The sequence below is a fragment of the Cervus canadensis genome, chromosome 10 (assembly GCF_019320065.1).
Source record: "Cervus canadensis isolate Bull #8, Minnesota chromosome 10, ASM1932006v1, whole genome shotgun sequence".
NCBI classification, from domain to species: domain Eukaryota; kingdom Metazoa; phylum Chordata; class Mammalia; order Artiodactyla; family Cervidae; genus Cervus; species Cervus canadensis.
This window is the reverse complement of record NC_057395.1, coordinates 51,304,260-51,319,954: the sequence shown is the minus strand read 5'-3', so window position 1 is coordinate 51,319,954 and position 15,695 is coordinate 51,304,260. Positions and strand designations below refer to the sequence as shown.

The window sequence follows — 15,695 nt, the reverse complement described above, 5'->3', positions numbered from 1 at the left end:
CAAAAAGTGGGCAGTGGCCCAATTCCTGGAAATCCCTACTTCTTCCCCCCAGTAGTTGGAGTTACCGAGCCCATGAAAACTAACCACTCTTATCTCACCTTCTGAGATGGGCCACCTCCTGTCTGTGGAATGTGTATCTCCTAGGACCCTGTAGCCTTCTGATACAAGCCTGTATTCTATCTGTGGGGTGTGAGTCTCCCTGAATAAATCTGTTTTCACTCTGCTTCCGACTTGCTCTTAAATTCTTCCCTGTACAAAGCCAAGGACTCTCACTTAGCGGCCTATCCCAGGGACTCTTCCCTAAGACCTAGGATGTGACCATTCTCTCATGCCCCTTTCTGCAACAGTTGAATAAGAAGTAACAAAGAAATAGGGCCCATTGTCCTACAACTGCAAGGAACTGAATTCTACCACAATTGTGTGCACTTGAAAGAGGTTTATTTGAAGATAAAAAAAGATAAGATTGTGTGCTTTAAAGATTGAGTTTAATATACGGAAATATTGGGTGTCATCCAAAATATAAAATTACTTTTACATATTCATTTGTTAATTTTCAGTTTTAAATGGCAGCTTCCTCTTTTAAAAAGCATCAGGAGCCTGGTTTTCTTGTCTGTTTCCTGAGGAAGCAAAAAGGCAGAAACTTGGTGAATAGCAAGACCAGTGGTTGCTATAGTAAGCATGGGACTTCCTGATAATGGCTCTGTTAACAGTAGGAAATGGAACCATGGGAGTGTTCTAATTTGCCATAAGATTTTGTTTCCCATCTTTAGAGTAAGAAGTTCTGCTATACCAAGGAATAGACTCTTCCAGTTTATTTATTTAGTCAGACAGTGATTAGAAAACCTCACTGTCTGTGTACATTGCACCATACTTAGGAGTTTTGGAATTATATGACAAGTATGTACATTTCAAATAGAGCTTTGAAACTTTCCTTCTGAAAGAAGCTTTTCCTCCAGTGGATATTGATGTACCTTGGTTATAGGCCCTATTCAACCAGTGGTGAGAGCATAGATTTTGAAATCATATGTGCCTCGGTTGGAGAAGGAAACCGCAGCCCACTCCAGTATTCTGCCTGGAAAATTCCATGGACAGAGGAGCCTGGTGGGCTATAATCCATGGGGTGACAGAGTCAGACATGACTTAGCGACTAAACCAGCATACCTCAGTTTGAGTCTCAGTCTTGTCACCTACCAGTTGCTTGACTGTGGACAAGTTATTTAACTGTTCTGTGCCACAGTTTCTTCATCTGCAAAATGAAGCATCTATTTTCTGTGCTTGTTTTGAAGATATGTTAAATACCGTGCATTATATACTTTGATACAGTGCCTAACACATACTGCTGCTGCTGCTGCTAAGTCACTTCAGTCGTGTCTGACTGTGCGACCCCATAGACGGCAGCCCACCAGGCTCCGCCGTCCCTGGGATTCTCCAGGCAAGAACACTGGAGTGGGTTGCCATTTCCTTCTCCAGTGCGTGAAAGTGAAAAGTGAAAGTGAAGTCTCTCAGTCGTGTCCGACTGTTCGCGACCCCATGGACTGCAGCCTACCAGGCTCCTCCGTCCATGGGATTTTCCTGGCAAGAGTACTGGAGTGGGTTGCCATTGCCTTCTCCATAACACATACTAAGCATTTACAAATGGTTATTATTATGATCTTTGTTGAACTGCTGTTTTTTTAGATGTGTCTGGTTATGTCTTTTAATTTTTTTTTCCTTTTACCATGCCTTGTTTTTGTTTCTTTAATTGAATGACTTTGAAGATGTGATTATGATTGAAGGTGCCACTTAGAAAGGAGAGGTGTGTAGAAGGCATAAAGGCTGCTCATAGACCCAGCTGTAGTGGTAACCAGCCACTGTATTGGCATCTCAAATTCATTGTTTCAAGACCCATACAACATTTCAAGGCCTTGGAAAGCACAAAAAGCACCCAGAAAACAAATGGAGCAGTTACTGAAGCACTGAATAAAGATCATTATTATTTGTACTTAATAAATATGTTCCACGTTTGCCTGAGCCTTTAGACAATGCATCTTAAAATTTGCTGTGTTTTTCTTTTTCCTTTAAACGTTACTGTTAAGTTCAAGAATGAGCCAAACTAAAAAGAAACTGTCGTCTTAGAACAGACATATTTCTTACCTTCAAGGATCTTACTGTCAGTTGAAGGAGGCCATAAACACTTAGAATAGTGTGTGACAAGTACTTTACTAGAGGTAATGATTGACTCTCGTGACTAAGGGATAAGAAGGATTTGGGACACCTAGGATCTCTGGCTTTGGTAAGGGGAAAGACCAGAGCTGGCAAACTGATAGTTTTTGCACAGCCCACAAACTAAGAGTTGTTTTAACATCCTTAAATGGTTGGAAAAAGTCAAATCAAAAGAAGAGTGATATTTTATGACAATGGATATTATGTAAAATTCAAATTTCAGTGTTCTGAAATGAAATTGGACTATAGCTGCACTTAACCTTTTGTCTGTTGCAGCTTTTATGCTACAACAGCAGAGCTGAGTAACTGTGACAGGCTGTGTACACGAGGCTGTATGACCTCCAAAGCCAAATGTTTACTGTGTGGCTCTTCACAGAAAAGGTTTGCTGATTCCTGGGATAGGTGGTGATTTTTATCCACTATTGTTCAGTCACTAAGTTGTGTGCAACTCTTATGACACCATGGACTGCAGCACACAAGTCTTTCCTGCCCTTCACTATGTCCCGGCATTTGCTCAAATTCATGTCCATTGAGGTGGTGATGCCATCCAGCCATCTCATCCTCTGTCACCCCCTTCTCGTCTTGCCCTTATTCCTTCTCATCATCAGGGTCTTTTCCAGTGAGTCAGCTTTTCACATCAGGTGGCCAAAGTATTAGAGCTTCAGCGTCGGTCCTTACAATAAATACTCAGGGTTGATTTCCTTTAGGATTCCTTTAGTTTGGTCTCCATGTTGTCCAGGGAACTGTCAGGAGTCTTTTCCAGCACCACAGTTTGAAAGCATCAATTTTTCAGTGCTTAGCCTTCTTTATAGTCCAACTCTCACATCCATACATGACTGTTGGAAAAACCATAGCTTTAACTATACAGACCTTTGTTGACAAATTGATGTCTCTGCTTTGTAATATGCTTAGGCTGGGTTTGTCATAGCTTTTCTTCCAAGGAGCTAGCATCACCATGATCTTAGTTTTTGGAATGTTGAATTCTAAGCCAGCCTTTTCATTCTCCTCATTCACCTTCATCAAGAAGCTCTTTAGTTCCTCTTTGCTTTCTGCCATTAGGGTGGTATCACCTGCATATCTGAGCTGCTTGATATTTCTCCCAGTAATGTTGATTCCAGCTTGTTGATTCTGGTTGAGTAATGATGGGACTTGTGGCAGTGGTCAGATTCACAATTTGGTGGTATAAATAAGGATTGTGAAATCTTCTTTGAAGATTGTTGTTGACTGTTTATCAAGAGGAGTTCCTGTGGAGACAAAGTGAGAGTGTATGTCAAAGGGTGTGAAGTAGAGGAGAAGAGACACTAAGTGTAGTATTGAGAAGATTGGCAGGAAAGGAAAGGGGAGAAAGTGATAGCTGGGAATGGAAGGCATTAGAGATTTCATTTGAAAGGTTCTTTAAGATGGTAAAGGCTTGTGTCTGTTCATGCGCTGAGGGAGTCAGCACTTGGTAACTGCCTGGAATGGTCGTATTAGATGCCACCACTCAATTTTTCATAGAAAGAGATACATTTTGAACAGTTCTTAGGATAATCTTACTTTACCCTTTTTGGAACTGTATGTTTACTGTACTTCCTACATTTAGACATATTACCCCTTTAGCTGGAAAGAGAAATGGACATAGGCATTGAGAAACAAGGCCAACAAATGTTCTTCCCTACGCCTATCTGGGGCATTGATGTCATCTATGAAAACATGAGGGTGAGTGAACAGGCTCCATTGTCTCTTCTGAAAGTCTTTATAAACAAATGAGGAACCCTATGAAAAGTCTGTAAAGCCCAATGCCTGATCTTTTAGTTCCTTGGTACCTGGGCATGTGCTTTTTTTTTTTTTTTTTTAAGAACACCAGCAATTTGTTTATGACTCACTCCTTAGTGAAATTTTGGACACAGAGTGTACAAAATATACCAATTTATACTACCATTAGAATATTTCCTTAGGACAGAATTTAGTATAGCATCTTCTAATGGTTTTATTATTGTGTATAAGGAATAGATGGTGGTTAAGGAATACTTCCCTGGTGGCTCAGATGGTGAAGAATCTGCCTGCAGTGCAGGAGACCCAGTTCAGTTCCTGGGTTGGGAAGATCCCCTGGAGAAGGAAATGGCTACCCACTGCAGTATTCTTGCCTGGAGAATTCCATGGACAGAGGAACTTGGCAGGCTACAGTCCATGGGGTCACACAGAGTTGGACATGACTGAGCAACTAACTCTAATGAGGAATACTTAAATAGTACAGAGGTCCCACCATTGTTAACATTTTAGTTTATTTAATTGGGAGTCTTATTTTTCCCCAGTGGTTTTTGTTACTCCATCAGTGTAAATAGTACACTTAATATATGTGCCAATTGGGTTCTCCAGGAATTAGCTTGAGATGGAGTAGGAGAGCAAAGGGCTTTTTGAGGAGTAATGCCTGTGAAGTAGCAGAACAGATTAGGTTGGGCATGGGAGGCCATCAGACTGCAATGCACACGTGAAAAAATCTCTTATCAGCCCAGATTGCCAAATTGCCTCATTGGTTGGAAAGGTCTAGGCCATTGTACCACCCCACATTGTCCACTCGTTGGCTAGGGGCAGTCCTGAGGAAAGGGTACCCTCTATTTGAAAACTAAGGTGAATTCTAAAGGGATTAACGGAAGGAAGCTGTCAGCTAACCAGTCTCCACAACTAAGTAAGAAGTCCCTTCTTGAAGAGGGTTCTGAGCAGTAAAACTTTGTGTCTGCTAGGACATAAAGTGACTGTCCTGCTCACATCAGTAGGGTGCCTACTATCAAACAAACCAGAAAACAAGTGTTGGTGAGGATGTGGGGAAATCAGAACATTGTGCACTGTTGGTGGGAATGTAAAGTGGTATATAGCAGCTGTGGAAAACAGTTTGGAGATATTTTTAAAAATTAAACATATAATTACCACATGATTCAGCAATTCTGCTTCTGGTATATGCCCAAAAGAATGGAAAGTGATCCCCAAAGCTCAGCTTCTCTGTACACTGGTGCCGAAATTTGGGGTGAAGTAGAAAAGGGTAGCTTTATTACCTTGCCAGGGAAAGGGGCCCATAGTGGGCTAATGCCCTTAAAACCATGTGTCCCAACTTGAGCAAGATAGTGAGATGTTTTATAGTAATTGTTTAAAGGGGGCGTGATCAGCTTGTGGACATTGTTCTGATGGGTTCAGTCAGGTCAGCTCAGTCATGTCCAACTCCTTGCAACACCATGGACTGAAGCACGCCAGGCCTCCCTGTCCCATCACCAACTCCCAGAGTTTACTCAGACTCATGGCCATTGAGTCGGTGATGCCATCCAACCATCTCATCCTCTGTCATTCCCTTCTCTTGCCTTCACCCTTTCCCAGCATCAGGGTCTTTTCCAGTGAGTCAGTTCTTTGCATCACGTGGCCAAAGTATTGGAGTTTCAGTTTCAGCGTCAGTCCTTCCAATGAATATTCAGGACTGATTTCCTTTAAGACGGACTGGTTGGATCTCCTTGCGGTCCAAAGGACTCTCAAGAGTCTTCTCCAACATCACAGTTCAAAAGTATCAATTCTTTGGCGCTCAGCTTTCTTTATAGTCCACCTCTCACATCCGTACATGACTACTGGAAAAACTATAGCTTTGACTAGACGGACCTTTGTTGGCAAAGTCATGTCTCTGCTTTTTAATATGCTGTCTAGGTTTGTCATAGCTTTTCTTCCTAAGAGCAAGCGTCTTTTAATTTCGCAGTTCCAATAACCATCTGTAGTGATTTTGGAACACCAAAAAATAAAGTCTCTCACTGTTTCCATTGTTACCCCATCTATTTGCCATGAAGTGATGAGATTGTATGCCGTGATCTTAGTTTTCTGAATGTTGAGTTTTAAGCCAACTTTTTTGCTCTTCTCTTTCACTTTCGTGAAGAGGCTCTTAAGTTCTTCTTTGCTTTCTGCCATAAGCGTGGTGTCATCTGCATATCTGAGGTTGTTGATATTTCTCCTGGCAATCTTAGAGTCGGACATGACTAAGCAACTGAACTGAACTGATGTTGATTCCAGTTTGTGCTTCATCCAGCCTGGCATTTCTCATGATATACTCTGCATATAAGTTAAATATGCAGGGTGACAATATGCAGCCTTGAGTACTCCTTTCCCTATCTGAAAACTATCTGTAGTTCCACGTACAGATCTAACTGTTGCTTCTTGACCTGCATACCGATTTCTCAGGAGGCAGGTAGGGTGGTCTAGTATTACCATCTCTTTAAGAATTTTCCACACAGTCAAAGGCTTTGGCATAGTCAACAAAGCAGAAGTAGATGTTTTTCTGAAACTCGCTTGCTTTTTCAATGATCCAACAGATGTTGGCAATTTGATCTCTGGTTCCTCTGGAAAAGGTCACTTTTCATTCCTATCCCAAAGAAAGGCAATGCCAAAGAATGTTCAGACTACTGCACAATTGCACTCGTCTCACACGCTAGCAAAGTAATGCTCAAAATTCTCCAAGCCAGGCTTCAATAGTACATGAACCATGAACTTCCAGCTGTTCAAGCTGGAGTTAGAAAAGGCAGAGAATATTGAATGCAGACTCTATTGTCTTTTTCCAAGGGAGAAAACTGAGGCTTGAGGAGGTTTATAGATTTGGCCTGGGACACTTAGCTAGACACTTAGGTTGCAGAAGTTGGACCCGAGGGTGTTTTTGACCAATGCTGGGGTTTTCAGCTTTGGCTTTTGGGGATAATTCTTTGTTTTGGAGGGGCCATCTTGTGATTTGTTATTTAAAACTGTCTTCAGACATTGCCAGATGTCCCCTGTGGGAACGTTATGGTACATGAATACCCCTACCGTGGAATAGTCCAGCTTTTTGGACAAGGGAGGGGTGTTCCGTCCTGTCTCCTACAGTAAGGACCTAATATATTGTTGAATTCAGTTCTCATGAGCTCGTCAGTGATCTGAATTAACTATTTAAGATGAAGTTTTGTGCTGTGGCTCCTGGAATGTTCAGTACAACTCTGTGAGATATCTTGGTAGAGTGTACCCCTCTCCCCCAGAACAGCCAGTGCTCTTTAAATAGGGCTGTTTCATATTTCTAAAGGTTGTTTTTTCTTTAGTTGCAGGTGGCACAACTGAAAAAAGTTTTTAATGGAATTCCAATGAGTGTTGATGGATGATGCAGTTCAAGTAGCTAAAGAGGTAAAACCTGAAGTACAAGGAAACATTTGTCACCCAAGTTATTGTCTTCACAAAATATAGCTGAAATCAGATTTTCTCCCACTCCCATTTAATTTCCAAGCTATAAGAGTAGTTTTTTTTTTTTTAACAGAATATTTTTATTTATTTATTTGGCTGTGTCAAGTCTTAGTTGCGGCATGCGGGATCTTGAGTTGCAGCATGAGAACTCCTAGTTGTGGCCTGTGGGATCTAGCTTCTCTACTAGGGATCTAACCCAGGCACCCTGCATTGGGAACATAGAGTCTTAGCCACTGGATCACCGGGGAAGTCCCAAGAGCAGGTTGTGTGTGTGTGTGTGCTTAAAAATGTTATAATTATCATTGGTTAAGACACTGGTTCTCAACCTGGTCATGAACCAGGATCACTTAAAGAGCTTTAAGAAATAAAAGACCAAAGTCTGTACCCTGCTGTCCTGCCCTTGTTGAATCAAAGTTTCTGTGGGTAGAGCAGAGATGATCCTGATGTCAACTACAAATTGGCACTTGCCATTTACCTCTGCAAGGATCAAATTACTTGCTGAGACCCTTGACCTTCAACCCCACCCTGAAAGGATTCAGGGTGGAGATCAGGAATGAGGCATTCTGTGCTTTGGGAAGAACTGGCAGAACAGGCCTTCAGATAGTTAGATATTTTCAGGAGATTTTATGAGCCTGCTTCTTGCATCTCCTCATCTAGAAAAGCACTAAAATCTTTCATGGTGACATGTGCTTCTTGTGACTAGCAGTCACCTTTACGAGGCTGGCAGCAACATTCTGCAGAAATGTGTGCCTGATTGCATATATTCTGCCTTTACCAAAATCACATAATACACTGGCCTTCCTACCACCTCTTCAGAAGGGTTTCTCAGAGCTGTCTGAATTGCTGCCTCCTAGGTTATAATTGTCATTTTGCTCCAAATAAAACTTAACTCACAACTCACATTGTGCATTTTTTTTTAGTTGACACTGATATGGATCCTTGTTGAAGAGCTGATGCACTGAGAGTTTCAAAGAATTCAGTACTCAGTTTGTGTAGCATTAAACAACAACTTGTATTAAAAAGGAAAAGTAAATTTTCATTATCAACTTACTCATCATTCCAAGTTTTAAACAGCAGTGTAAAGCAGCGCTGTAATTTTGGAAAATCATTGAGTGTTTTCTACAAGCTAAACATACATGTATCCAATAATCCAGAAATTCTACCCCTAGGTATTTACCCTTGAGAAATGAAAATATATGTCTACATAAAGATTTGCATGTAAATATTCACTATAGCTTTATTTATAATAGCAAAAAAAGAAAAAAAGAAATAATCAAATGTCTAAAAACGGGTGAAAAGATGAATATATTGTGATACATTCATACAATGGAATTGTACTCAGCAATAGAGAGTAATGAACGACTGCAAAACAATATGGATGAATCTCACAGATATATATAAGAAGCCAGACACACAAAAAAGTAGATAACAGTTTGGTTACCAGGAGATATGATGATAGAAATCAGACTAGTGGTTCTTCTGGCAGGAGTTGGGAAAAGGAAAAGGAATGAGAGCAGCACTGAAAAGGTGTTACATGTTAAAGTATTCATATACATATTTTTGTTGTTGTTGTTGTACAAAAATACGTAACATAAAAACCATTTTAATCAGTTGTAAAGTGTACAAATCATTGACATTAAGTATATTTGTATTGTTGTGCAGCCATCATCACCACCAGCAGTCTCTAGAATTTCATCTTCCTCAACTGAAATTCCGTACCCTTTATAGCTAACTCCGCATTTCCCTTTTTCTGAATTCCTGGGAACCACATTCTGCTTTCCCTGACTACTTTGACTACTCTAGGTACACATGTAAGTGGAACCGCACAGTATTTGTCATTTTGTGTCTAGCTTATTTCACTTAGTATAATATCTTCAAGGTTTATTCATGTTGTAGCATGGATCAGAATTTCTATCCTTTTTAAGGCCAAATGATCTTCTGCTGTGCATATATGCCACATTTTGTTTATTCATCCTTCAGTGGACATTTGGGTTGTCTATACCTTTTGGCTGTTGTGAGTAATGTTACTATGAATTGTTATTGTTATTGTTCAGTCGGTAAGTCATGTCCAACTCTTGCAACTCCATGGAGATTATACCAGCCTTCCCTGTCCTTCATGATATTGTGAAATTTCCTCATATTCATGTCCACTGAGTTGGCGATATTATCTAAACATCTCATCCTCTGCCAACCCCTTCTTTTACTTTCAATCTTTCTCAGCATCAGGGTCTTTTCCAATGAGTCAGCTCTTCACATCAGGGGCCAGAGTATAGGAGCTTCAGCATCAGTCCTTCCAGTGAATATTCAGGGTTGCTTTCCTTTAGGATTGACCAGTGGACCTCTTTAAAGGCTATGGGGCTCTCAAGAGCCTTCTTCAGCACCATAGTTCAAAAGTGTCAGTTCTTTGGCACTTAGCCTTCCAGCTCTCACATCTGTACATAACTACTGGAAAAGCATAGCTTTGAGTATATAGACCTTTGTCGGCAAAATGATGTCTCTTCTTTTTAATATGCCGTTTAGGTTTGTCATAGCTTTTCTTCCAAGGAGCAGGTGTCTTTTAATTTCATGGATGCAGTCACCATCTGCAGTAAGTTTGGAGCCCAAGATAAAACCTGTGACTGTTTCCACTTTTTCCACATCTATTTGCTATGAAGTGATGAGACCAGATGCCATGGTCTTAGTTTTTTGAATGTTGAATCAAGAGGCTCTTTAGTTCCTCTTCACTTTCTGCCATTAGAGTGGTATCATGTGCATAATCTGAGGTTATTGATAACTTCTCCTGGCAGTGTTGATTCCAGCTTGTGATTCATCCAGCCTGGCATTTCACATGATGTACTCTGCATTTAATTTAAGTAAGCAGGGTAACAATATACAGCCTTGTCGTACTGCTTTCCCAATTTTGAACCAATCTGTTGTTCCATATCTGGTTCTAACAGTTGCTTCTTGACCTGCATACAGGTTTCTCAGGAGGCAGGTGAGGTGGTCCAGTACTCCCATCTCTTTAAGAATTTTCCAGTTTGTTGTGGTCCACACAAAGGCTTTAGCGTAGTCAATGAAGCAGAAGTAGACATTTTTCTGGAATTCCCTTGCTTTCTTCATAATCCAGCGAATGTTAGCAGTTTGATCTCTGGTTCCTCTGCCTCTTTGAAACCCAACTTGTACACCTGGAAGTTCTGGGTTCACTTACTGCTGAAGCCAAGCTTGAAGAATTTTGAGCATAACCTTGTTTGTTTCACAGCATCATCTTTTAGGAATTTAAATAGTTCAACTGGAATTTTCTTTCTGGAGTTCCTGATTTTCTTTTTTCTTGTCTTTTTTTTTTTTTTTTGGTCTATCTTTATTATTATCCTACTGTTCCCCATGCTGTCAATCATATACATTCTAGTCTATTATTCTTGAGGTCATCTGCATGGCTCTTTCTTGGGATTTTCCTCATTGCATTTTTGAGTTGGATCCTTCCCCCTGATCTTAGATCTCAGTTTTGGTTTGTTTTTTTTTAATTAAAAATTAAAAGCTTTTCTTTTTTTGCTGAAGTTCATTCTCAAGTAACTTCTTAAGAGAAAGAGTACCCAGCAGATAAACTGATTCTTCTGATGTCTGTTCTCCCCTCATGTTTGAGTAATGGTTGGGTTTAGAATTCTAAGTTGCAGGTTATTTTCCCTCTGAACTTTGAAAGTCATTGCTTGGTTTTTTTCTGGCATTCATTGTTCATCATAAGAAGTGAAATTTAGTCTTATTTTGTTTCCTGTAGGAAATTTATTTTCTCATTTCTCTGAAAACTTCTCTTTTTTCCATATATAGTTAATCATGAACAGTACGGGTGTGAACTGCACACTTGAACTCCTCTTATACACAAATTTTTAAGAATAAATACAGGTATACTTCGAAGATATTGTGAGTTTGGTTCCAGACCACTGCAATAAAGTGAGTCACATAATTTTTTTTTGGTATCTCAGTACATATAAAAGCTACGTTTAGGGGGAATTCCCTGGTGGTCCAGTGGCTAGGGCTCCACTCTCTCACTGCTGAGGGCCCAGCTTCAATCCCTGGTATGACTGTGATGATACCACAAACCACATGAGACAGTCCAAAAAAAAGAAAAAGAAAAATTTGTACCAAGTGTGCAATCATATTAAGTCTAAAAAAAAAATCTAAGTACCTTAATTAAGAAATACTTTATTGGTGAAAAATGAGCTTTCAGTCAATCATAATCTTTTTGCAATAGTAACCTCAAAGATCACAGATCACCATAACAAATATAATAATGAACATATTCAAAATATTGCAAGAACTAACCAAACGGGGTGCAGAGACACAGAGTAAGCAAATGCTACTGGAAAATGGTACCGACAGACTTGCTTGATGCAGGATTGCCACAGACCTTCAGTTTGTAAAAAACAGTTTCTGCAAAGCATAGTAGTGTCAAGTGCAGTAAAAAGAGGTATAGTTGAATGTACTATATAGCACCATATGATGGTTGAATCTGAGGATGCAAAACCTGGGATGTGGAAGGCCAACTATATAAAGTTGTACGTGAATTTTTTTTTTTTTTGGCTGCGGTAGGTCTTCCTTGCTGTGTGTTGACTTTTCTACAGTTTCATCCAGATGGGGTGGCTGCTGTCTAGTTGTGGTGCCTGGGCTTCTCGTTATGGTGGCTTCTCTGTTCTTGTGCAGCACAGGCTTTGGGGCGCAGTAGTTGTGGCACATGGGCTTCTTTGCCCCAGGCAGTGTGAGATCTTCCAGGACCAGGAATCGAACCTTGTCCCCTGCATTGGCAGATGGAGGCTTTTTTTAAAGTTTATTGTTAATTGGAAGGTAATTGCTTTACAGTGCTGTGTTGGTCCCTGCCATACATCAACATATGTCCCCTCCCTCCTGCCTCCTACCCTCTAGATTGTCACAGAGCACTGGGTTTAGATCCCTCTGTCATATGGCAAATTCCTACTGGCTGTCTATTAATGTATGGTACTGTGTATGTTTCAGTGCTAGTCTCAATTCATCCCGCCCTCTCCTTCCCCTCCACTGTGTCCACAAGTCTGTTCTCTATTATGTCTAGCAGATGGATTCTTAGGCATTCTTTATACGTGGATTTTTGACTGTTGGGGACTGGTGGCGGTAATGGGGGTCTGGTTGGCACCTTTAACCCCCCAAGTTGTTCAAGGATCAGTTGTAGTCTAAAAATTCCATAGTGGTGTACTTGATGGGTCCCTTAATCTGTTTGTTGTTGTTGTTTTTATTTTTGAAAATGTTTATTTTTTTGGCTGCATTGGCTCTTGGTTGCAGCATAAGGGATCTTTCTTTGCAGCACACGGGCTTTTCTTAGTTATGGCATGCAGCCTTAGTTGCTTTCTGTTACGTGGAATCCTGTTTTCCCAATCAGGATCCAACCCATGTCCCCTGCATTGGAAGGTGAATTCTCAGTCACTGGACCACCAGGAAAGTCCTAGCCCCCTTAATCTGCAGACTCATATTTTTCATGTTTAATGATTGCCTTATGTTTTTCTTAGATGACATCCTCCGCTCCGTTTTCTTCTTTCTCTCAGAAATTCTAATTTGGGCCTCTTGGATTGCTCTTATAATGTTCTTATCTATTCGCACCTGTTTTCAAACTCTTTTTCTTTGGTTTCCTTTTTTCAGGTCTCTCTTCTGGGAGATTGTCATGACTTTGTCTCTCATTCTTTCTATTGAATTATTTTCAGTTTATTTAAAAATTTTCTAGAACTGTTTCTTGTGTTATGATTTTGCTTCTTTTTTTTGTTTTATCACTGAAGATAGTTTTTAAAAATTTTCTTTTTTTTTTTCTGGAATCATTCCTGTTTCCTCCAGTCATTTTCTTTTCCTATTTATCTTTGGTGATCCTTGCCTATTCTTTCGTTTTTAAGAATGAAAGTTAAGAAAAGTTGAGTAACAGCTTTGAGTACATAGGAAAGACTTGTCAGCTGGCAGAGTAAGTGGGCATGAGCTGGCTGTTAAACTTTGAAGAATGCAGAGGACTTGACCATAGCATTAGCTCTCTTCGTTTTTCCTATTCTCCCAACTTTAGTCCCTGCTGTATATTTAAGCAAATTCTTTCTTATTTACTTAATGTACATCACTGCTTCTGAACAGTGTCGTCATTAATGAGGGTGAGGTAAGATTGTGTGAGCTGACATAAAAAAATGACCATAAAATAGTGTAGGACAAAAAAAAGAAAAATCAAGTTACAGACTTCTGGTTCATGATGCCAGATTAAAGACATTTATTTGTTCTTTCTTTCTGATAGCACCTCACTGAAATGATAGTGGAGGAATAATAATAATAATAAAAGTAAATAAAAAGTAATTTAACAATGAGAAAGATGCATTAGGGCCTATAGTAGGTGAAAGAAAGGGAATTGGGAGAGAAGAACTAAATGGAGGAAGCCACAGCCCAGAAAACTCATGGGATGCCCTCGTGATCAGGAGGGATCTGTGGTAGGAAAGGCCCAAGACGTGGAAATGTTGGCAGTGAAGCAGGCACTGACTGAAGAAAATTTACTTAAACATTTGTGGATACTCTAACCCTAGGCTGCTAGGAGTCCGAAGATTTCTAGTTTGTGGCAGCAGGAACCCCAAAGGAAAATTCCAACTGCTGATCACATCCCAGAGTGGCTGTGGAAATGAGGAACAGAGTGAGCTGTTACTACCAACATGAATGCATTACTATTTTCATCCTCATCACTACATGTGCAAATTTTGACGTTCAAGGAACCTATAGAATGCTTCTTAGGGGAAAAGTTTTAAGAGTAAAGTCTTACAAATTTGAGTGTTATGATATTGAGTTATATAGAATCTTGAGTTTCTCATCTTGAAGGTGTACGTTAAGGTGAGGGCTTAATTGAAGCCAGAAAAGTCAAGGCAAAGAAATGTGTAATTTGAGTACAAATGATCATTTTGGTCATAGTGAAGGATTAGTGAATAAGGAACAGGTGTATGGGGAAACTTGGAAAATGCCTGCAGTGTACTAGATTTTATGATGGAGTTTTACATGTAGATATATTTACATTTATATTACTTTTTTTTTTTGGTTATGCTCTGTGGTATATGGGATCTTAGTTGGAGGTCCTACCCATTGGACCACCAGGGAATTCCCTATATTATTTTTTTTCTAGTACTCATAACAGTCCCCTGTTATCAGTGGGAAACATTGCTATTTTAAAGATGAGGAAATGAAAACTCAAAACATAAAAACCAAGAGATTTTTCTAAGCTGTAGTCGTCTCAGAGCTAAGATTCATACACAAGTTTGTGTGACTTCACGGTCCATGTTTTTTCACTCTACTCTGTTGGCTCTCTAAGGAAAAGAATTGCTTTCTCAATTTCTCATGTATGATGAAAACTATAGTATGTTTCTAAACCAAGCATTGTTAGTCTTTTGTTCCTCATGTATTGGGCATTTGCTGAGTGAAGATTCTGCTTTCAAGGAGTGTATAGCATAAGTTAGGGACACAAAAAAGAAGTTTGCCTGAGGGCCATGAGCTCATTGAAGGCAAGAACTGTTTTTGTTTTTTGTTTTGTTTGTTTTCCTGTTTTTTTGGCTGCCAGATCTTCGTTCCCCTACCAGGCATCAACCCCTGCAGTGGAAGCACAATGTCTTAACTACTAGACCACCAGGGAAGTCCCAGACAAGGACTGGTTTTAATTGGCTTTCTGAATCCAGCACTGAAATTTTATCAAATTGTCTAACCACTGCCATAATCAGGATACAGTACTGTTTCACCACCACAAAGAAGAAAAAAATCCCTCATGCTACCCCTTTATAATCACCAGATCCTCTCCCCAGCATAACTGTGGCAGCCTATCACTGTGAAAGTCACTCAGTCGTGTCCAGCTCTTTGCAACCCCATTGACTGGACAATCCATGGAATTCTTCAGGGGATCTTCCCAACCCAGGGATCAATCAAATCCCTCATTGCAGGTGGATTCTTTACCATCTGAGCCATCAGGGAAGCCCAAGAATATTGAAGTGGGTAGCCTATCCTTTCTCCAGGGGATCTTCCTGACCCAGGAATCAAACCAGGGTCTCCTGCAGTGCAGGCAGATTCTTTACCAGCTGAGCTACCAGTGAAGCAATCTATCACTGAAATGAAAATCACAAGTTTTTCACTTTAGAATGGTATATAAATGGAATGTGTTGTAACCTTTTGAGATTGGCTTTTTCACTCAGCATAATGCCTTTGAGATCCATCCAAGTTTTTGTGTGTGTCAGTAATTTGTTCTTTTTTTGTAGCTAAGTAGTACTACATTGTATGAATGTGTTGCAGTT

General features: G+C 40.1%; 1 protein-coding gene across 4 annotated transcripts in view; it reads left to right on the top strand.

Moving 5' to 3' along the window:
* PTPRA (protein tyrosine phosphatase receptor type A) overlaps positions 1 to 15,695 on the top strand; it is a 164,100-nt gene that overhangs the window by 39,760 nt on the left and 108,645 nt on the right. For 3 of the 4 annotated variants that reach the window (XM_043478396.1, XM_043478395.1, XM_043478398.1), the window contains one exon: positions 7,275 to 7,356. The exons of the other annotated variant lie outside the window; for it this stretch is intronic. In XM_043478396.1, the coding sequence (XP_043334331.1) occupies positions 7,327 to 7,356 (30 nt within the window). In that variant the 5' untranslated portion in view covers positions 7,275 to 7,326. Of the gene's footprint in view, positions 1 to 7,274; positions 7,357 to 15,695 lie in introns of those variants that run through there. 4 annotated transcript variants of the gene reach the window in all.